Raw genomic sequence first — 22,662 nt, forward strand, 5'->3', positions numbered from 1 at the left:
AAGTGGAGCTGCTGGGATTAGATAAATCAATCTGTTTTAAATTAATAATTGATGTTTTTTAAGATTAATTCTACTTGAAAGTAAAGTACATCCCCAGACGGCCACAATGGTGAGAGTTGAGCTAAAGCCTGGGGCTTCTTCTGGATCTCCAATATGCGTTCAGGGTCCCCAGGCCTTGGGTGGCCTTCCGTTAGCAGGGAACTGGATGAGAAGTGCAGCAGCCGGGACTACTAGGTGCCCATGGGATGCTGGCGCCGTAAGAGGAGGATTAGCTTGCCATGCTGCCGCTGCATGCCCTTCTCTTACACTTTTTGTTTCCTTTATAATGCAGGTGTGATGTGTTAGTATGGTGGGAGTAAATGATGATTTCTAGTTGGGGAATAAGTATTTGAGAGAGGTCACTGTGTGGGGAAACAGGGAGTGTTGGTGATCTCACTTCAGACCCAGCTGGCTTTTCATTTCATGTTTAGTGTTTGACACAAATTATGGTTCACTACATGTTACTATTTTTCTTCGTCTAATTCCTGCTCATAATATACATTTAAAGGTAAAATACACTTTTAAAATTAAAAACCTGAGGTTATCATTTTTGTCTCACTGTTCATTAGTTTCTTTAGTCAGTTTTCTCGGTGAGCACCACACATTCATGTTTTCCTCCAGAGTATAATACTCTGGTCTTGCACAGGTTGGAGGCACTTAGAGAGCTGACGTGGACAATTAGCTTCGTGGGCGTTGGCACAGCCGTGAGGGCCGCTTCGGCCGCCAAGATCCCTTCGAGAATGCCCAAATTCAAGTCCTAGCTGTGCTCTCGGGTTCTGGTCGCCCGTGTGCACCCTGGGCGGCAGCAAGCAATAGCTCCAGTCCTTGGGTCCCTGCCCTCGCTCGGGGATCTGGGTGGAGTTCCTGCTGCTGGCTTGGGCTTGGTCTAGTCCAGCTCTAGCTGTTGTGATGGTGTGGGGGAGTGAACCAGGGAATGAAGGCTGTCTCAGCGTGAGTGTATGTGTCTCACTTTTTAAAATTAAAAACTTAGAGCTCATTTCTAACTTTTTTTTCACCAAAGTCAAAACTTAACCATTGTTTCTTACATTAAAAAAAATTTATTGTTTATTTGAGACTCCAAGAGTTCGTCCATCGTCTTTTCGTTTTTCCTTTTAAAAAATTAATTTGTTTGAAAGTCAGCGGTGCGGCAAGGCGAGTAGGGTGAGGTGCTGTTCCTCATCTGCTGGCTTACACCCCCAGGTGACTGCCGTAGCCAGGAATGAACTGGCTGAAGCCAGAAGCTTCAACCAGGTCTCTCACCTGGATAATAGGATCCCTAACCCTTGGATTTGCTTTTCCCGGAACATGATTAGCAGGGAACTGGATGGGGAGTGGAGCAGTGAGGACCTGAGCCAGTGGTCACTGGGGATGGCGACATCGTAGGTGGGGGTGGCTTTACTCACAGCTACATCACAGCATAAGCCCCTCTAGTGTTTTTCTGTGTGTAAAACAAATACAAAGCACTTAAAGTATGAAATTAGTGTGACACACCTGTACTACGATTGGTGCACAGCTCGCTAATTTGATTTCCTCTGGTATTTAATAGATTGCTTTACTAGGTTTGAATGTGTAATGTGTAGGTTGCCTTTCCAAAATGTTGTGTTTGATTCTGAAGCCTTTACTGCGGTACACCTTCTTATTAACTTCCAGGAACGTCTGACTCAACAGGCCGTGAGCAGACTCCTAAGATGTGTTGCACGTTGCCTCAGCAGTTGTTAGAGCCCTCAGACTTGCTGTTTAATGATGATCTTTTGAAATAGTGGTCCGTTTATTTAAATAACTGTTCTTTGGGGCTCCGAGTGGTCAGTACTGGAGACCATAGGGCTGAAGTCTACACAGGCAGCCACCCCAGGACACACCCTTCCTGGGTGTCCTGAAGCGCAGTAAGCAGGCAGCTGTAGACAGCAGCCAGGCGTGGCGCTGTGGCAGCACAAGCCGAACCCGGAGGAAGAAGTGGCCCGTGGCCGAGATGGCTGGCCACACTTAACCCCCTTCTTCATGGTTTTACTTCCCTGTCTCCCAGGTGCACCTGCCTGCATTTCAGCTGTCTTCTCCTTGCCAAGCGGTGTGAATTTCGGGAAGGACATGGCCCTCTGATCATTTGTGATCCTGATGGCAGATGTATTAAGCATCCCCGCTTTAACACCTAGTTTGACAAAGTGGGATGGTTGTCTTGGCTGAAAAGGCCTGAGCGACAGGCCCACTTCCATCTCTAACAAGCAGGGTGGTCCTGGAGGAGCAGTGAAAGCCACGCTTAGGAAAATAGTATTCTCTGCTGCTTCCATGTAACTTGGAGGATTTGGAAGGAGTCGGTGTTCCCCCTGAAACAGTGCTAGGAAATAGTTTTTAAGAAGGAAGGTTTTTTTTTGTTTTGTTTTGCTATGACTTTGCCACACAAACAACATCTCTCATGCGCAGTTGCGTCTAGCGACAGTACACTCATTTGTCATTAAATCACAGTCAGATCTATTCTCCAAATTTAATTCAACCTTCCATGTGTGGCAACTTTTTTTTTTCTTTAAGATTTATTTTATCTGAAATCAGAGTCAGATAGAGGGAGGGGGTAGTAGCGAGGTCTTTCGTCCTCCGGCTCACTCCCCAAATGGCCGCAATGGCTGGGGCTTGGCTAGACTGAGGCTTTCTAGTAGCGCAGGCTTTGGGATGCTGGGGGCAATCGTGGCTCACGTGGTTGGATGCTTGCCCTTGGTGAAGGAGAGCTGCATTGAGTCCAGTACTGATGTGGGCGTTCCGGGGGTAAACCAGTGGGTAGTCTTGTACTGGTTCTCACCCCCCGCCCCTACCTCGCTCATAAATACAAAAGGTTTCAAATGATTCAGAACTCTTTCTTACTGGTGTAGGAGCTGCGAAAAAGATTTATGTTGTCACATGATGTTATGTGCTATATACCTCTCTTCATCATCTTTTGCATTCACCTGGTAAACCTATCTCTTACTTCTACATTGCACGGAATTTTTTTTTTAACCTTCTCTACCAAACTGTAGAGTTATTTTTTAATGATTAGTGAAGCTCTTGGCAGAGGACAGATGGTCCTCTGGCCAAGACGGGAAAATAGTTGCAAGAACTTCTAAGTGCTGGGGACACTGTGACATTTGGAACTGGTCTCCCGGTTTTGTTGGAATGTGAATATGCTTTGTTTTTCTCCCCTCCTTGGGTAACGTTTTGGTCTTTCAGCTGCACCACAGACTTCCCCGAGTACACTGACAAAGCTCCCAAATGCTGTGTGTAAGAATAGAAATAAGAAACATGTGGAATGCAGTTTTTATTTGAGGCCTGGCTTGTCAATGGAAATGACATGTAATCCAGTTAGGGCCCTTTGCCTACGGGGCACCTCCTAGGTTTTGAAACAGGGCAGGTGATCAGGACAGGACGCTCCTGTTCTCGGAGAGGCTGGGCAGGCAGGTGCTGTTCTTGGCAGTAGGGCTGGTGCGGAGTCCTGGGAGCGGCCGGCCGGCTCAGGTGTTGAGCAAGAGGACAGAGTCTTGCACCATGACTTTGGGAAACTGCTGACTGGTTGCCTGCTTGCTCCCACAGTATTTTGTTGGCTGTTCTGGGATTACTGTTGGCTGCTAGGGAGTTTTCTTGCTTCCTTATTTATTTGTTCAAGTCAGAACTAGAGAAGCAGGGAAAGAGGAGAGCCAGAGAGATCTTCATCTGCTGGTTCATTCCCTAAATGGCCACAGTGGCCCATTCGGAGTCAGAAGCTTCATGTAGATCTCCCGTGTAGGTGCAGGGCCCGAGCACTCGGCCATCTGCTGTTTTTCCTAGGTGTGTTAGCAGAGTCCTGATAAGCAGGGCAGCTGGACGGGGACAGGCACCTGCACGAGATGCCAGTCTCTAGTGGAGGGCTGTGTCAGTTATAGGCCAAAACATTGGCTTCCCGGAGATGTTTCTTAGTGTAGGGAGAGACAAGGCCTTCCTACTGCTTCTTAAGCCACCTCTTTGGCTAGCCACTTGCAGGAACTTGAACTGATTATTTTTTACTGCTTGTGGGGTGTGATACTTGTTACCCCCAAACACAAGGATTTTGGGCACAATTGACCTGATCTCAAGTGGTTCTCGTGGTTTGGGTGTCCTTAGTAGCTTCTCCTGTGTGAGTCTGGCTCTGCCTCTGCCTGGGTGGCGCTCAGCTGGAGGGCCCACTTAGGAAATGGCTGCTTCCTGAGCCCTGCCACCTGAGTGTGGTCAGCAGGAGGCATCAGTCCACGATGCGCTCTCCTGAATGTCCTGCCTGGAGGATAGCTTGCCTCCCTCAGGGAGACCTTGAGGCAGCAGAGTAGAAGGCCCTGGCTCTGTGTGATCCAGCCTCAGGAGTCACGCTTCTCATTTCTGTGCCACCCTCTGGTTTACACAGCGGTGCCCCGGGCCTTGTGGGGGGCGACAGGGAGGAGAATGAGATTGTCCAGGACCAAAAACGCCGGCAGGTATTTCGGGGCTGCTCCGGAAGCTGGCTGTCACAGCTGTTTGTCACCTCTTGGCCATTTGTTGATTCCTGTTTTTAGATGTCACTGTGGAACTAGAGTGGGCATTCTGTGTGTGTGCCAAACTTCCCATGAGAATGTACAAGATCTGAGAAAACACGTCAAGGTCAGAAAGTGCCGGAAGACTGTGAAACATCCTAAAATTACACTGATTGACTGGAGTTTACTAGTTGAAGAATTTGTGATAATTCACAAGTCATGCGTGGGCTTCTTCATAAATAACAAATTCTGAATAATTGCGTTTCGGAAGGCTTTGGAATCAAGATGCAAAAATTATAAACCTCAGCCAAAATTTGTTTGCTATCGTAAACATAGATTTTAAACCCGTACAATTTCCTTCATTTATCTCACTGAACAGCAAAGAAGTGTGGCTCACATTATTTTTATATCCTTCCACTGGATTTAAATATGTAGAATCTTGAAAAGTTCATCACTAGGAATTTGTTTTCCGCGTGGGGAAAAATGTTATGTTGTTCCTGTCTTTTGAATTGAGCCTGTGACCTGAGGCTGCCCCGAGGTCAGTCAGTGCATCACAGATCATAATTGTTGTGAAAGTTAGAAGGAAATACCACTGCAAATTTAGTCATGGAAGAAAACAAAGGATCAGTCTTAAGTAGAAAGAATTAGATTGGTGCTTAGGGAAAAGTTACATAATCTGAGAGAAGGTTTTACAAATCTGGGACATCTCCAGGTCTTGTTTGATTAGTTTGTTTTAAATATGTATGTCCACGGAATAGAAATATGCCCCCAGATATGCAGATGAATCAAGCGCTGTTCTTAACTCTCTTTGACCTTCAAGATCAGCTTTTAAACTTGATTTTAGTTTAAAGGTTTTTTGTTTCCGTTGGAAGCGATTTGCCCAGGCAGTCCTAAAATGGAATGGAAAAAAAGATCTGAGGGGGATGTTTTGTGTGAGTTCTTAGACAGGAGACACGTTAGGGTCGAAAGGAATGAGAATGCGATTTTTAACTTTCATGAAGTAATTTTAAGCTGTTTTTTTGCAAGTAAACAATAGTAACGCAAAAGTGGAAGATGAGCTGACGCGCGAGATATAAATACAGAGTTGATGCAGGAACAGGCACATTGCACAAATACAATCTGTGGAGTGAGACTACAGATGTTATTCTTAGAGCGAGTGCATGAGAAATGGCACATGAGTCAGGAATACTTTTTTAAAATTTGCTTGATATTGGATCGTACTGAACAAAGCGCTCTTTCTATTCTCGGAGCTGATCTTCCTGTGGGTTCCTACGCTCCTGTAGGTGACTCAAATTTCTATATAATTTTATATTTTTTTTCCTTTAGAAAATCTCAAGGTGGGCGAGCAAAGGGGCTGCCGTCCTCTGGTTCGCCCTCTAAGTGCCCTTGGTGGCCCCCAGCTGGAGGCAGGGCTGGGAGCCAGAAACTGGCCCAGCAGTAGCACGTGGGTGGCAGGAGTCACTGTTGGAGCCATCAGTGCTGCCTGCCCGTCTGCATTAGCAGAAAGCTGGAGGCAGGAATGACGCTGGGTTTCCAACGTCAACAACCTGACACAGCAAGTGGGTGTCTCAGCCACGGGGCCCGTTGCGTGCCTCTGCAGTCTTAGTAAAGATAAAGTTAAGAGTCTTCAGGTTGGTGAGATGGCCTATGGAAATCTTTAATGACTGCTTTTAGGGTCTATCTTCATAGAACTTTGCTAGGGCCTGGCGTGATGGCCCTTTGCACACACTGGGATTCCATATGGGTGCTAGTTCATATCCCGGCTACCCCACTTCCCATCCAGCTCCCTGCTTGTGGCCAGGGAAAGCCGTCGAGGACGGCCCAAAGCTTTGGGACACTGCGCCCGCGTGGGAGACCTGGAAGAGGCTCCTGGCTCCTGGCCTCGAATCGGCTCAGCTCAGGCCATTGCTGCCAGTTGGTAAAAGGCCAGCAAATGGAGGATTTTTCTCTTTCTCTTCTCTCTGTAAACCTGACTTTCCAATAAAGATAAATAAGTCTTTTAAAAAAAAATCTTTGCTGGATTTTTGATTTAGAACAATTTATATGAATTAATTTCTTTTTTTATAAGATTTATTTATTTTTATTACAAAGTCAGATATACAGAGAGGAGGAGAGACAGAGAGGAAGATCTTCCGTCCGATGATTCACTCCCTAAGTGACCGAAACGGCCGGTGCTGCGCCAATCTGAAGCCGGGAACCTGGAACCTCTTCCGGGTCTCCCACGCGGGTGTAGGGTCCCAATGCATTGGGCCGTCCTCCACTGCTTTCCCAGGCCACAAGCAGGGAGCTGGATGGGAAGTGGAGCTGCCGGGATTAGAACCGGTGCCCATATGGGATCCTGGGGCATTCAAGGCGAGGACTTCAGCCGCTAGGCCACGCCACCGGGCCCAATACTTTTTTTTTAACTCGTAAAAGTTAAGATGTATTGTCTTAAAATAGCCTCAGAATTTGGCCTGACAGTGGTAAGGTGACCTGTGCCGTGTCTGGTGCGTGCAATGTACCTTGTCCTTCGTGGGTGAGTTGGAAGTGATGGGGATGGAGATGGACTTCTAGATACTGTGAATTTTGAATTCCAGGTCCTTCGAACAAACAGGCTGCTTGTAAGGAGAGATGGGAAGATAGAACACTAGAAATGATGACAGTGGAGTCATATATCTTAATTACTAAAAATAAGTAAAAGCAAAAAAAGATAGAAAACCTTGGGAATGCAAGAATACCAGTGCTCTATCTTAAATGCCAAGGAACGGACGGTTGAACATCCCTGATTTGCAGATCTGATACCCAAAATGCATTGAAATCATAGCTTTCTGGGTGCAGACATGACACAGCGGGTGGAAAATTTCACAGTGCCCAGACAGGTTGGATTTATAATGCAGGAACCTGAACATCCTCCTGCTGCAGAAGGATACTCAACGTGTGCTTAGGAGTATTGTAGCAAATGAACGTGAAACATGACTTTTTAAATTTCTCTAATAAGAGTTAATGAATTTATGTGAAAGACAGTGTTGCATGGGGTGGTGTGATTTCTGTCCTCTCTCCACTGCCTAACTACCCAAGTGTATACAACAGTCGGGTCAGGCTGGGCTGAAGCCCGGAGCTTCTTCCAGGTCTCCCGTTTGGGTGCAGGGTCCAAGCACTTGGGTCTTCTTCCGTTGCTTTCCGAAGCACTTTAGCAGGGAGCTGGATTGGAGGTGGAGCACCTGGGACTCGAACTGGGGTCCATAAGGGATGGCAGCAGTGCAAGAGAAGCAAGCTTTATCGCAGCGCCTGCTCCGTAGACATCATTCCAAAGAGACACAGAGAAGAATCGGAGACAGATGCAGTTTCCAGGAACTGTGCACCTTGCGTTTACGTGAGCGGTGGAGTTCAGAATCTCCTCTGCTTTTTGTGTGTGTTTCCACCTTACCACAGTCTGCGCCCTGCAGTGAGCTGCCAGCTCAGGGACCGTTAGTGGGAGGGAGATGTCTGCGTTCCCTCTCACACTGGATTTGAAGGATCTGTTTTCTGAGTGCTGTGTTTCTTTCGATGGGGGCGTGTGACACTATGGGGCAGGACTCTTACAGAAAGCCCCCCAACCCAGGCACAGAAGGAACTCACTGGGTGTGACGCAAAGCCTCCGTAAGGCCCCGCTGCTTGGCTGGCGATTGTGCAACCTCTGCTTTAGTGTAAGCACTATAGCTTCAGTTACAAGTAAATGGCCTTTTCTCTTTTTTTTCAAATACAGGTTATATATTTGGGGAGAACTCCAGAAGATGCATATAGAATATTAATCTTTGGGGATACGTCCTATATCCCTTTCAGGTAAATACAAAAATGATGTGGTAGATTGATTGATTTCACCAAATGAACTGTCTTGGCAGTTTTTGATGGCTGAGGGATAGTTGTTGTGTGTGAATAATGCTATGGATCTCATTTGGATTTCTCAGCAGTGATGGTATTATATCTGTCTGGTGCAGAAGGGCGTTGAGGGAGTGGTCCCTGGCCTCGGGCCACTAAGTGCAAATTGTCAAACTCAAAATGTCTCCAGAAAAATAGCCAGTATACCTGAGAGTGGTATTGGGTGTAGGGAGCCAAGTTCCTGCCAATGGAGAGCTGTTTATTAGAAGCTAGGCTTTGTAATCGGGTAAAGAATGCTAGCTAGAGTCTAGGATGCAGAGCTAGCACTGCGGAGTTAGGTTTTCCTAATAACCCAGAGTTGCCTCCTCTGGCACAAAGCCCCTTTCTTGTAGGACAGAGCCAGCAGAGGTGCTGATGAGGTTATGAAAGTGCTGGAAAGAATTTGTAGGGCAGCTGAGGTGGGTGGTGGATGCTCAGGTCTCAGACACACAGCTACCACCCTCCTCCCACACTCACTGGCGGATTGAATTGGAAATCTTCTGAAGGCAAATATTTGTCCTTGTCCATCAGATACAGCCCTAAAAATTTCTCTGCTTATATATCAAAATACTTAGCTGTGCGATCTACTTACATGTAGGGTAACTAATGGGTGACAAATGTGTGAACGGGATTTGCTGGTTGCACATTTCAAGAACTCCAAACCCTGCACCATTCTTCCATTCAAAACTTTGTTGCTGTTGAGACTGCCTTATTCGGAAGGCTGAGGACCAGAAGGCTTCAGAGGACTTGAGAAGACTGTACCAGTTAGTTGCACGTTTCCTGATGAAGGACATCACATCCTGAACGATTCTATGGCTGCCGCACATAACTCTCACGGCCTGGCTTTATCACAGGGGAGCTGTGGGATGTGTTCTTCCAACTGTGAAATAGAGACTATGTAACATTGAAGATTATGTTTATGATTCAGGAAATTAGAAGAAGGGGTTTGAAGTCAGCTCTCCTCCTCTGTCTTTAAAGATGTATCTGTGTCTTTGAAAGGTAGAATGATAGAGGTACCTCCCATCCACTGGTTTACTCATCAGATAAGCGCCAGTGTTTGGGAATTGGGCCAGTCTCAATCCAGGGGCTGGGAATTCCAGCTGGGTCTTCCCAGTGGGTGGTGTAAGCCCCGCACTTGGGGCCGTCTTCCACTGCTCTCCCAGCACATTAGCAGCAGCCTAGGTCAAAAGCCAAGACTTGAACCAGTGCTCATAAGGGATGCAGCCTTTGCAGGCAGTGGCTTGACTTTTTGTGCTGTAACCGGTTCCCCTCCCTTCCTCTTGAGTCCTGGGGCACCTTAATGACTCTGTTATCTGAGGTGGGTGATGGTTTTGTTCTGCAGAGCTCCTCTTGATGATGGTAATCCTTGATAATACCATTTCTAGAGTTCATAACACAAGATCCTAAACAATGAGTCCGCTCACACACTTCACATGAATTCATGGAATGTGTTGAAGTAAAAAGAGTTTGGAGTTCATTTAAATACAAATCTCAAAAAATGTTGCTCACTGCCATTCTTGTATTAAACATTGCTGCAATTTGTGGCCAGTGCAGTGGCTTCATGAATCATTCCCCTCCTTTCAAGTGCCAGCTCCCTGCTTATGCTGTGGGAGACCTGGGACTAGCTCACATCCAGCCGTTATGGCCATTTGGAAAGTGAACCAGTGGATGGAGGAACTTTCTGTGTCTCCTCTTCTGTGTGCATTTGACTTTCTAATAAAAATGAATAAATCCTTGGGCCCTGTGTGGTAGCCTAGTGGTTCAAGTTCTTGTTTAGCATTTACTGAGTTCCCATATAGGCTCCAATTCATGTCCTGGCTGCCCCACTTCCCATCCAGCTCCCTGCTTTGACCTGGGAAAGCAGTCGAGGACGGCCCAAAGCCTTGGGACCCTGCACGCGCATGGGAGGTCAGGAAGAAGCTCCTAGCTCCTGGCTTCAGATATGCTCAGCTCTGGCTCTGGGTTTTGCAGCCACTTGGGGAGTTAACCAGTGGACAAAAGATCTTTCTCTCTTTCTCTCCTTCTCTCTGTAAATCTGCCTTTCCAACAGAAATAAATCTTTTTTAAAAAAATGAAATTTGGTATGAGAAGTTAGTTGCTTTGTAGAGAATTGAAACCAAAAGTAAGAGTTAAAATTGTTAGATACTTGATTTCTCCAGAACAGTGTTTTCCTGACTGGCCTGTGTACTGCTCCCAGTCTGTCCATTTTTGAAGAGATACATGCAGAAATTGAGACTGTATTTTAGAGATTGACAGGAATTTAGTAATTTTATGACTGGAATCCTATAATAAAAGAATCTGGATTTGTATTTCAAGTCTCCCTCTACTACTTCTGGTAGTTGATTCTTGTCAACGTGTGTTGTTACGGGTTTGTAGCAGTATACATACTGTATTTCACATTTGTTCTATTTTACTGAAGTTGTGAGCCTGTGACGGACTTAAGTTTTTAAAGTCTAGTGCTTCATCTTGTGTCAGTGTTTTGAAGAATATATGGATTAGAAAGTAGACAAACCAGAATGAATTGAAACCTGATAGTATGTTGAAAGAAGCTACATATTTTTAAAATAATTGCCATTTAAATTGCTTAAGATAAATGTAAGTATCGCTAGCAAGAACAGCTTTTATTTTCAGTAAATAACGTTTTTGATGTTAATTAGCAATATTTTATTAACTTGAGTCTAACTTCGTAAAATTCTTAAACCAGTGAGTTTTAATGGCATCTATTCAGTTTTGTAGGAAGAGGCGGGATTCAAGATGAATACAGGTTTCAGATTCTCAGGGGACAAACTGATAAACAGGAAATGTTATAGCCGCTGGGCGAGGTCCTAGCACCGCCTCTGGAGCAGTTAATTCGGCTGAGTTGGGGGACCTGAGAATGAATGTTTCCAGCCGGCTGGGCTCAGCTGATGCTGCTAGGCAGGCCCGTGCCTTGAGCGCCACCACCACCCTAGCCATTTGTTAACCTTCTATTCAGATATTGCCAATACCTATTGGTAAAATTGGATTGTGGTTTGGCTAGAGATCTTTTCTAGCTTTAATTGAGGAGAGAAACTGTCGAGATAAAAAGATAAAATGGTGTGTGGTCAGATTTGCATCTTGAGCCCAGCACGATGGCTCAGTTGGCTATATATAAGACACACCCTTATAAGCAGTGGAATATCCTATGGACCCAAGTTCATGTCCTCCCTGCTGCATTTTCCATCCAGCCAGGACAAAATTCTTGATTAGTTGGATTAAAGATGAAGCTTACCTGTTAGAGCCAAAAATGGCAGATCATTTGAACTGCATGAAGTGGTCATGATGGACCCAGGTCCGTGCAATGATATTTGTTGGAATCAGTAGGCACTGCTGTCAAATTGCTAATAGGGACTTACCATTTAACATGAAACCAAAGGCAAGGGGTGTGTTGAACCTGTTTTTAGAATGGTGCTTTCTGAGTATGTGTTTGGTTTTAAATTTTACTCAGCCACATCTTGAGGTGAGTGTGTTATAGGATATTGGAATACAACTGAGTTACGTATTTCCTTGCTTTTGGAATTTCAGAGACGCTGCCTATGGAAGTTGCAATTACTATATTACACTGCTTGACTGTTTCCATGCCGTGAAGAAGGTGAGTGCCCCCAGGTTGCCCCCAGTGTGGTGGAGACCTCGCTCCTCCTCTAGAGGCCTGTATGTGAAGATTTCTTCCAGAACTCGAGGGAACAAGTCCTCCTTTCCCAGCGGGCACTGGGACACCAGATCAGAAAGCCTTGTAGTCACAATTTCTGAGGACTTGCTGGCATGAGTTGAATGGAAATCCACTAAGAATGGGACAGTAAGAGGCCTTTCAATCATTGGGTGCTAGATTCAGGCATTGGGTTCTAGATACAAAATTGACGGACTATGTTGGGATTTAAAAGAAAAACCGAGGACAGATGACTGGTCCATGTTATCTCTGACTTGTGTATTTTGTGGTTGTGGTTCCTGCCTTACTACTGACAACGGAGGATGACTCATGCATGTAGACGCCTTGACCGTCAGAAGAGGTTTGAGGGGCTCGGATGACCACACAGCACTTGCTCTTTGTTGCTTGGGCTGCAGTCACACATTGTCCCCCAGGGGCTGGTAGCTGGTATTTGAGAGGTCAAGGATGGTTTCCCTCCCTCATCCCACTCCCCAGAGTGTGTGTGGTTTTATATAGGGGTCAGCAATTTCTGGTTTTCGGTTTAAGCATGTTGTATTTGTGACTGATGCTGAGTAGTCTTGCATGTATGCAACATGTCTCAATGTAATTATGCCAGGATTTTGTGGCTAGCCTCGTGCAGTTCCACGCGAGGTGGGAATTGCCTGCTAACTGCCTTCTGTTACATTATTGTTGGGGACATCTGTAGTCCAGATACCACTATTTGAGCAATTTTTAATTTCAGGAAATAACGTGTATCATGTATTTGCTCTAGAAATGAGCATCTAAGTAACTGTCTTGTAAAAGGAGGAGTCTTTGCTCCGTGCTCTGGCCGTCTTATTTTTCACTCATACTTCAGTGGTTTTACGTCTTGAAAACGGGGTTTATAAATTCACCCCTCCCTCCCTTTGCAACAAAGATGGCCTTGTGGATCACAGTTCTTGCCTCCACCCCCCCTCTGGCTTCACTGATGGCCCTTCTGAAGGGCCTTGCTCTCCGTACTTGACCCTGAAGGTCTGTGTTCTGCTCCTTAGCACTCTCGGGGCCTAGATCTCAGCAAGGCTCCAGCACAGGATAAAGTTTAGTTTATCGTTTCTATAGAGACCAATGTGTTGTGCGTTGTAATTCAGTCTTAAACTTACACATCTTCAGCCAAGGTGGGTGGCAATACAGTGGTGTGGGATTACTTTGAAGACATGACTAATTGTGTATGGATAAGATGATTGTTGAATTCAGATTAAAAATCGGGTCTCAGGAAATATTATTTTAAATTCTTGTATTACCTGGAAGTTAATTATAAGGTACAGTCCTGATCTCTTAGGAATACTTAATGTAGAATAACGTCATAATAGTTTTCTAGAGTGTCACAAAATGTTTTCTTTTTTCCATGTATATTTTTTTTTTTTTTTTTTTTTTTAAAGATTTATTCATTTTATTACAGACAGATATACAGAGAGGAGGAGAGGCAGAGAGGAAGATCTTCCGTCCGATGATTCACTCCCCAAGTGAGCCGCAACGGGCCGATGCGCGCCGATCCGAAGCCGGGAACCTGGAACCTCTTCCGGGTCTCCCACGCGGGTGCAGGGTCCCAATGCATTGGGCCGTCCTCAACTGCTTTCCCAGGCCACAAGCAGGGAGCTGGATGGGAAGTGGAACTGCCGGGATTAGAACCGGCGCCCATATGGGATCCCGGGGCTTTCAAGGCGAGGACTTTAGCCGCTAGGCCACGCCGCCGGGCCCCATGTATATTTTTAAAGCTTTCTTTTGGATTTTAGGCGATGCAGTATGGCTTCTTTGATTTCAACACATTCAACCTTGATGAATATGAGCATTATGAGGTAAGTCTTAAAGAACACTGTTTCTAAGCCACCCCTGACTGCCCAGCTTTGCGGTAGAATTCACAAGCACTTATTGTGTCTGTCTGAGGGTATAAACTGATGCTTTGATATGTATTTATTCATGCAGTTAGTACCAATGACATTAGTTAAGATATCCTTCAGCCCACATGGTTACCTGTTTTACCTTCGGTGATGACACTTAACATCTACTCTGAGCAACTTTACATACTCTATTCGTTTACTTATTTTAAGGAGTTACAGAGGGAGGGTCCAGCGTGGTAGCCCAGTGGCTAAATTCTTCCTTTGCACACAACGGGATCCCATATGGACTCTGGTTCATGTACCGGGTGCTCTGCTTCCCATCCAGCTCCCTGCTTGTGGCCTTGGAAAGCAGAAGACGACAGTCCAAAGCCTTGGGACCCTGCACACGTGGGAGACCTGGAAGAGCTCCTGGCTCCTGGCTTCGGATCAGCTCAGCTTTGGCTGTTGTAGCCACTTGAGGAGTAAACCAGCAGATGGAAGATCTTTGTTTTTGTCCCTCCTTCTCTCTGGAGATCTGCCTTTACAAAATAATAATAATAATAATAATAATAATAATAATAATAATAATAATAAATCTTTAAGGAAATTTTTCCTCTCCCTGCATAAGAGTTATGCAGGGAGAGGAAACGCAAAGAAAGAGATCTCCCTTTCATTGAGTCACGTCTCTGATGTTCACATTGGGCCAGGCTGAAGCAAGGAAGCAGAAGCTATTTCTGGGTCTCCTGTGTGGGTGACAGGAGCCCGAGCACTTGGGCCATTCTCCGCTGCTTTCCCAGGCCGTTAGCCTGGAGCTGGAGCTGAAGTGGAGCAGCCAGGAGATGAACCCATCCCCATGTGGAATGCTGGCGTTGCAGCTGGTGGCAGTATCCGCTATGCCACAGAGTTGGCTCCTTTCGGCTGATTTGTAATACACAGTATCTACGTTAGGTCTCGAGCATCTACTCATTTTAGAATTCAAAATTTATCCTGATTGACTAAAATTGTAGAGTTTCCTTCCCCTTTTCCTTATTTATTTTTAAAGAAGATTTATTTATTTATATCGAAAAGGCTGATAAAAGACTTTGCGTCTGCTCATTCACTCCCAGATGCCTGCAACAGCCTGACTTGAGCTGATGCAGAGCCAGGAGCTGCTCCTGGGTCTCCCACGAGGCTGCAGGGTCCTAAGGACTTGAGCCATTCGCCACTGCCCTCCCAGGCTACAAGCAGGGAGCTGCCCTGCTGGAGACTGTACCCAGTCCCTGAGCCAGCCTGTGTTCTGTGGCTGGCTGGGAACACATTGGTGAGACTTCCTTTTCTGGCCAACCCAGGAGCCTAACACATCGGGTCAACCTTATCCATCCACTGAACGAAAACTTTTAAGGGTGGGGCAGCATAGACAGTCCGGCTTGGCAAAAACCGCAGCTGTGTTGTATTTTTTTTTTAAATATTTATTATTTTCATTACAAAGTCAGATATACAGAGAGGAGGAGAGACAGAGAGGAAGATCTTCTGTGCAATGATTCACTCCCTAAGTGACTGCTACGGCCGGTGCTGAGCCGATTCGAAGCCGGGAACCAGGAACCTCTTCCAGGTCTCCCACGCGGGTGCAGGGTCCCAAAGCTTTGGGCCGTCCTCAACTGCTTTTCCAGGCCACAGGCAGGGAGCTGGAAGGGAAGCTGAGGTCCTGGGATTAGAACCAGCGCCCATATGGGAATCCCACTGCGTGCAAGGCGAGGATTTTGGCCACTAGGCTACCGCGTGGGTGTCTGCTTTGTTTTAAAAGAGTCCTTTTTCCATTTTATTCAGAGATGTTTGTGTGCTTCAATCTGAGCTGTATTTGTTGTGCTTTTGATAAAGGCAGCTCAATCCAAATAACTGTTACCGTAACTGGAAGAAATGTGTCTAACTTATTAGATTTTTATTTCTTTTCTTTATATTCATTTTATTCTGATCTATGTGGTCTCATAAATTTGAATTTCCTGGTTGATTAGTGAGATTGATTACCTTCTTATTAAATAGTTATAAAAGTGGTGGAAAGATGTAGTCCTGTAAATAGGAACATTAGCAAATATCGAAGACAGGTGCTTTAGTGGATACATTTTTTCCATGCAATGGGTAACTTAAGAGGGGAGTTTCCAAGCCTGGAGTTTCTTTATCCTAGAAAAGTACAGTGGAGAAATAAGATGAGAAATTACTCGGCCGATCAAATGACTTGGGAACACAGACCAAGTCCATACTGTGTTTGGGATGGCAGCAGTCAGTACATTCTGCAAAGTCTGACTACACTAGCAGAGAAGTGCTGTTAAGTGACCTGTTTCCTGTCAATACACAGAGCAGGGCAAATTTGAAATTCCTGTCTCGTGCTCATATATAAACAGCCCGGTGCTAAGACAAACTGATCCAAAGACCTTCAGGGAACTCAGTATTCAGAAGGGAGGTGGGGGGGAGATTGCTTCTAAAAATACGTTGTGCTGGTTTTCCCTTTGCAGAAAGCAGAAAATGGAGATTTTAATTGGATCATACCAGACCGGTTTATTGCCTTCTGTGGACCTCATGCAAGATCCAGGCTTGAAAGTGGTAGGGAAATCTACGGGCTGGTTTTGAAAGGATCCGTTCTGTATTGTTCGCTTCAAAAGAGGCCCAAGAATTAAACTAACTTGACTAAATCTTAATTGTTTAAGTGTAGTTGATTCTGTGTATCACTCTGCCTAGATTTTAACTCTCTTGTGTTTTTCTTGAGGGGAGGGTGTAGAGTGGGGGGTGTGTTTACTACTTGCAATTGAATTGGTTTTCAGTGCCCAGTCCAGATGGTGGTTTTCTCTAATTATAGAGGAAAGTATGACCTGTCGTTACCCTTACCAGTTTTGTAAGACTTGGTGCATTTTTTTAATGTAGGTTACCACCAACATTCTCCAGAAACGTACATTCCGTATTTTAAGAATCACAACGTTAGCACCATTATTCGCCTGAATAAGAGGATGTATGATGCTAAACGCTTCACGGATGCGGGCTTCGACCACCACGACCTTTTCTTTGCGGATGGCAGCACGCCTACCGAAGCCATTGTCAAAGAGTTTCTGGATATTTGTGAAAATGCCGAGGGCGCCGTTGCTGTTCACTGTAAAGGTATGTTTCTAGTGTGAAGGCTGAGCTACGTGGGGGTGAAAGAATGCCTCTAAACCCCCCACCCCCATTTTATGTGTTACCACCATGGAACACATTCACTAGTTCCTCACATGTCTACTGGATAACTACGGCATGATACCTAAAAATGGTCTCCGTGGAGATGATATTGTAAGGATTTTCTGTTTGTAGCAGCTACAAGAGGGGACAGCACTTAAAAAATATTCTGTTAGCTAATTCACGCTTTTTCAGTATTGTACAGCAAAGTGGAATAGTTTTAGATTTCTGTAGTGTTTCTCCCCTTGTTAGGTAGTTAATTATAAGAGCGGGAATAGGGGCCAGTGTTGGCATAGCGGTTAAAGCCACTGCCTAGTGCTAGCATCTAGTAATGGGTGCCTGCTCATGTTCTGGCCGCTGCAGTTCCCCACTAACGGTCTGGGAAACACAGTGTAAGATGTCCCAGGGTCTGGGACCCTGAAACCTATACAGAACTCTTGGCTCCAGGCTCCTGGGCCTTGGATCCTGGCTCCTGCCTTCAGCTTGGCGCATCCCTGAGCATTTTGGCCATCTGGGGAGTAAACCAGTGAATAGGAGGGCCCTTCTTCTCCTTCATAAACTCAGGCTTGTAATAAATAAATTGATAGATATTTAAAGACAAGAAGAAATACATCATTCAGAGTCGGCTTACTGGACAAATACTTCATTTTTTAAAAAATTGTTACTTATGTTTATGTGGAAGAGAGACATCTAGAGACATATCTTTCACCCTCTGGTTCATTCCCTGAATTCCCACAATAACCACGACCTCATAGTGATGGTTTGAGTCTAGCTTTCTTCTCGTGGGCCTGGGAAAGCAGCAGATAATGACCCAGGGAGCTGTGTTATTGCTTCCCAACTGGATGATCCAGCAGAAGTTTCCCTTTCCTGGCTTCAACCTGACCCAGCCTGGGTGGCTTTGTGGCTTTGTGGTTTTGTGGAGAGTTAACCAGCTTGTGGAAGATCGGTGTTACTCTGCCTTTCAAGTTAATAAATAAAATCTAACAAATTGCCAAGAAAGTAGACAGGAAAAACTAATGTTAGTGATGCGATTTTTTTTTAAAAACGAATTTGTAGCTATAGCAAATCAGCAGAACAGTGAGAAGCCAAATTTGAAATATGGAAATTATATGTCGATAGATAAGATTTTTTTGTAGGAAATCCTAAAGACACAATTGTTTAAAGCATGCATGCATGAGGTAAGCATGAATGAAATAGAATGAAGTAAACAAAGAAGCTGGACACAAAGCCAGCAGGCAAAATGCAGTTGTAATTCTGCGGTGTAACAATGAACAGTCTGAAAAACCACAGTTCCATTTATACTAGCAACAGAAAGTGAAAGAAATTTAAAAAAAATTTGTGAAACTAAGACAAAAGTGTGGGACAATGTTTGTCAGAGATTGAATGAATTAAGATTGTTAACATGTCACCGCCGTCCTGCGGGATATGCAGATTCAGTGTACCCTCTGTAAAAATCCCTGTTTTGTGGAACAGGAAAATTCGTTCTGTAATTCATGTGGCGTCTCGGGATGCCATAGAAAACAATCTTGGAATGAACAGGTTGGTGCACTTATGCTTCCAGTGTGAAAGCTTCGAAGAGAGCTACAGACACACATCCATGGCGTGCCGTAGCAGACCTCGAACGAAAGCTTTGTGTATGTCGCATGCTGGCCATCAGGACGTCAGATCCATTCCATAGGGAAATAGCAGCATTTTCAACAAATGCCGCTGGGGAAACCGGGCACACACACTCAAAGGAATGAAATCCAAACCCTTCAAATTGGGCCAAAGACCAAAATGTCAGACCTAAAATTGCAGAACTCTTAGAAGGGCAGTTTGGTGTAACGCTCTAACACATTAGATTTGGTAATGATCTGTGGAGGGGGCACATAAGACACAGTAACAGATCACAGTGTAAGGAACAACTGTGTTACCAAGTTCAAGCTTTTGTGCATCCAGGAGACACCATCAGTAGGATAAAAAATGAAGACTTTGGAATTAGAGCAAGCATTTGCAAGTTATTTATCCAATAAGGGGTTTATACCCAGAATATATTGTGAGAGTGCCTAAAACTCAACAAATAGGAGGGAGGTGCCACCCTATGCTGTTACAGATTAAGCCTGTGGTGCTGGCACCCCAAATGGTCACTGACTCAATTTTCAGTTGCTCTGCTTTCAATCCAGCTCCCTGCTAATGTGCTTGGGAAAGCAGTGGAGGATGGCTCAAATCCTTGGGCCCCTACACCCATGTGGGAGACCTGGAAGAAGCTCCTGGCTTCAGAGCAGCTTCACTCCAGCTGCTGCAGCCATCTGGGGAGTGAAGCAGCAGATGGAAGATCTCTGTCTCTCCTGCTGCCTCTGCGAATCTACCTTTCATCTGAATCTTAGGAAAAGCCTTCTGTAGACATCTTCTGAACGTTACTCAGCCATTACCAATTCTAGAGAAAAGCAAATCACAGCATCAGTCCTGATTCATATCCATTAGGATGGGCTATTGTTTAAAGTTCAAGTAGAAAATAAATATTGGCTTGGATGTGGAGCAGTTGGTGCCCTGTCTACTGCTGGTGGAATGTAAGATGCTGGAAGTGAGTGTCTCAAAAAAAAAATTAAAAATAGAACTTTCATATGATCCAGTAATCCCTCTTCTGGGTTTATCCCCAAAAGAATTAACAGCGGAGCTATGAAGAGCTTATTTGTACTTCTGTATTTATAGCAGCACCCTTCTCAGTAGCCACAAGTAGCAGCCGTCCAGCAAATGCAGGGACAAGCCAGATGTGGTCTATGTGTGTATAGAGGAATATTACACAACCTTAAATATCAGACATTTTAACCCATGCTACTGAACAAAAATGAACTTTAGAGACTTCATATCCGTGGGAATCACTAGTGAGGCAGCGGCAGCAGTGCTGGTGGAAGAGTCCACCCCGTGAGCTGTGCAGTCACCTCATTCACTGTAATAGGGTGGAGTCGCCACCCCCCTGAGGGAAGGCAGAGGAGTGATGTCCTGTTCCGTGGGTACAGAAGTCCAGTTCATCAAGATAAAATATCTTATGGCAGTGAAAGGTGGTGGTGTTTGTGCAGTGCCTCGAATGCACTTAATACTCAGACTGTTCCCTCTGAAAATGGTTAAAATGATGTCCAGAAATGCACCCTAGCTAAACATGGGTCTCTGAGTTACCTGGCATATTTAGAATAAATACCAGGGCCGGTGTTGGGCTGTGGGAGGAAAAGCCGCCGTGTGTATCACTGGCGTCCAACCTGAGCTCTGGTTGGAGACCTTGATACTCTACATTTTTTCTTTTAAAGATTTATTTTTGTTTGAAAGGCAGAGTTTACAGCGAGACAATAGGTGGGCTGGTCGGAAGCTTCTTCTGGGCCTTCCGTATGGGTCCAGGGCCCCAAGGAGTTGAGGCTACTGCCCTAACGGAACTCCATGGGGAAGCTAAAATGGCAGAAGGCCAGGATCTGGGCCCAGTAGACATGACTTACTGGGTTGGCCTCTCCTTGGCTTCTCGATGGCTGCTTTGCTGTGTGTCACCTGGGCTTCTCTGGGTGTGTCTGCCTTAATCCAGTCATGCTAGATTAGAATGTATCCTTAAAACCTTACTTAACCCTTTTTCTTATAAATGTTCTTTCTCCAGAGATAGTCATGTTGCAAACTAAAAAAAAAAAAAAAAAAAAAAAAAACTGCACAAATTTAGGGTTGGGGGGGACCACACACTGTAGTCTACAACAATCTGTCTCCTCCTCTCTCCCTGCCATGTAACAGCCTGTGTGCCTTGGCACTGGATGCCAGTGGGCAAGCTGGATCTCTGCATAACTCCTGGAGTCCCGTGTAATTTCTTTCTCATGGAAGACAGGTGCATTTGACCCCACATAGCTCTACTGGTGGAGACCGGAAAGCTTTGCTGCATTTCGTCTGAGCTCTGTCCCCGTAGCCCACACTGGTAGCGTGTGCACTGCTGTAATCCCTCCTGCCTGTTTTCTGCTCTTGCTGAGACGAGTGACCAAGTCCTTGGGTCATGTCCACAGGGTCCTAATCCAGTCACCTCCTTGATGGCCTCTCGCAGCCTGCCTTGTTGTGTGCAGTGTGTGCAGGCTGAGAAGTCTATGAATCTTTGTTCTTGCTTTCTGTTTGCTTCGTGCGTCCCTCAATTCATCTCTTCCCTCTTCTGTTTTGTGATAGTCACTAAGTAGAAACCAGACTAGACCTTTAGTATTTTCTTCACAAGTCTCCTGCACTAAGTATCCAAGGTTGCGACTCAGATTTTCTGCTTTCCACAAAAACACTGGCTCCCCGCCCCCAGCCATTTCTTGGCAAGAGTCAGCAGCTAGCACTTGGACCTGAACCCAGGCACCCTGATATAGATGGAGTGAGGGCTTCTTAAGCACTATACTTAAACTCCTAGTTCAGAATCACCCAGGTGGTTGTTGCAGAAACCCAGACCGTCCTGCAGCAAGCTGGCCTTTTCTTGTCCAGATGCTCAGCTGATTGGTTGAGGCCCAGCCACGTTCTGACCAGCCCTGTGTGGATGAAAGGTTCACCAGTTTGAACTTTGATTTCCTCCCAAACTTTGCTCTGTGTTGACACGGAATATGGTCTGTGATAGGACTGGGTCATAATAGCCTAGATAAGAGAAAAAGTCTGGCACGGGAAATATGAACTCCAGTTCATCCTCGTACAAAGCTGGTTTTGAGGGAAGACAATCATGGGCTTCTTTTGTTTTTTAATTGCCATCTACTCCATGGAATTCTGAACGGACGTGTTTCTTTTCCTAGCTGGCCTCGGCCGAACGGGCACTCTGATAGGCTGCTACATCATGAAGCATTACAGGATGACGGCAGCAGAGACCATTGCCTGGCTCAGAATCTGCAGGCCTGGGTCCGTGATTGGGCCTCAGCAGCAGTTCCTGGTGATGTAAGTAAACAGGGAGCTCTTGTGGTCCCCCTGGACCGGTCAGTCTGCTCTAACCTCTGAGAGTCCAGTAGGCTATGTGTGTGTCTTTCTGGAAAGCCGTATGTTGTTATCTACACGCTGCAGGAAGCAAACGAGCCTGTGGCTGGAAGGCGACTATTTCCGTCAGAAGTTGCGAGGGCAGGAGAACGGGCAGCAGAGAGGCTCCATCTCCAGACTCCTGTCTGCTGTGGATGACATTTCCATCCACGGGGTGGAGAACCAGGACAAGCAAGAAGCAGAACCGGTAATGGAACCACCCCCGCCACGCTGTTGTTTTTACCTTAAATGTTGTTGGGGACCTTAGGGAAGAGAGAGAACTGTAGGCTGGAGCAATAAAGCACATTTTGAGGGATCATCGTCACACAGTTTCTTATGCATACAGCCCTCTTCGGGAACTTGACAGTCAAAAATGGTGAACAGACAATTATGTGTCTATAAGACTACGAACGTTTTTGTTATGAGGCATGGGTGGGAGAGAGAATAGGAACAGAAGCTCTTCAGGAGGGCCCAGTACCGCCCTGCCTCTCTGTCCGCTTCACCACAGCTCATTAGGTCCCTAGAACCACGGGTGAGGGAGTATCAGTACTCAGTTGAGTGGTGGTAAGTAGACGGGAATGGTAAAAAGAATGTTTTT

General features: G+C 45.6%; 1 protein-coding gene across 2 annotated transcripts in view; it reads left to right on the forward strand.

The window, feature by feature from the left end:
- Window positions 1-22,662, forward strand: part of CDC14B (cell division cycle 14B) — a 64,960-nt gene that overhangs the window by 30,461 nt on the left and 11,837 nt on the right. For both annotated transcript variants that reach the window (XM_004591808.3, XM_004591809.2), the window contains exons 5-11: window positions 8,242-8,318; window positions 11,937-12,003; window positions 13,830-13,892; window positions 16,403-16,490; window positions 16,809-17,039; window positions 21,851-21,989; window positions 22,113-22,272. In XM_004591808.3, the coding sequence (XP_004591865.2) occupies window positions 8,242-8,318; window positions 11,937-12,003; window positions 13,830-13,892; window positions 16,403-16,490; window positions 16,809-17,039; window positions 21,851-21,989; window positions 22,113-22,272 (825 nt within the window). The remainder of the gene's footprint in view (window positions 1-8,241; window positions 8,319-11,936; window positions 12,004-13,829; window positions 13,893-16,402; window positions 16,491-16,808; window positions 17,040-21,850; window positions 21,990-22,112; window positions 22,273-22,662) is intronic.

The sequence above is a fragment of the Ochotona princeps genome, chromosome 31 (genome assembly GCF_030435755.1).
Source record: "Ochotona princeps isolate mOchPri1 chromosome 31, mOchPri1.hap1, whole genome shotgun sequence".
NCBI lineage: Eukaryota > Metazoa > Chordata > Mammalia > Lagomorpha > Ochotonidae > Ochotona > Ochotona princeps.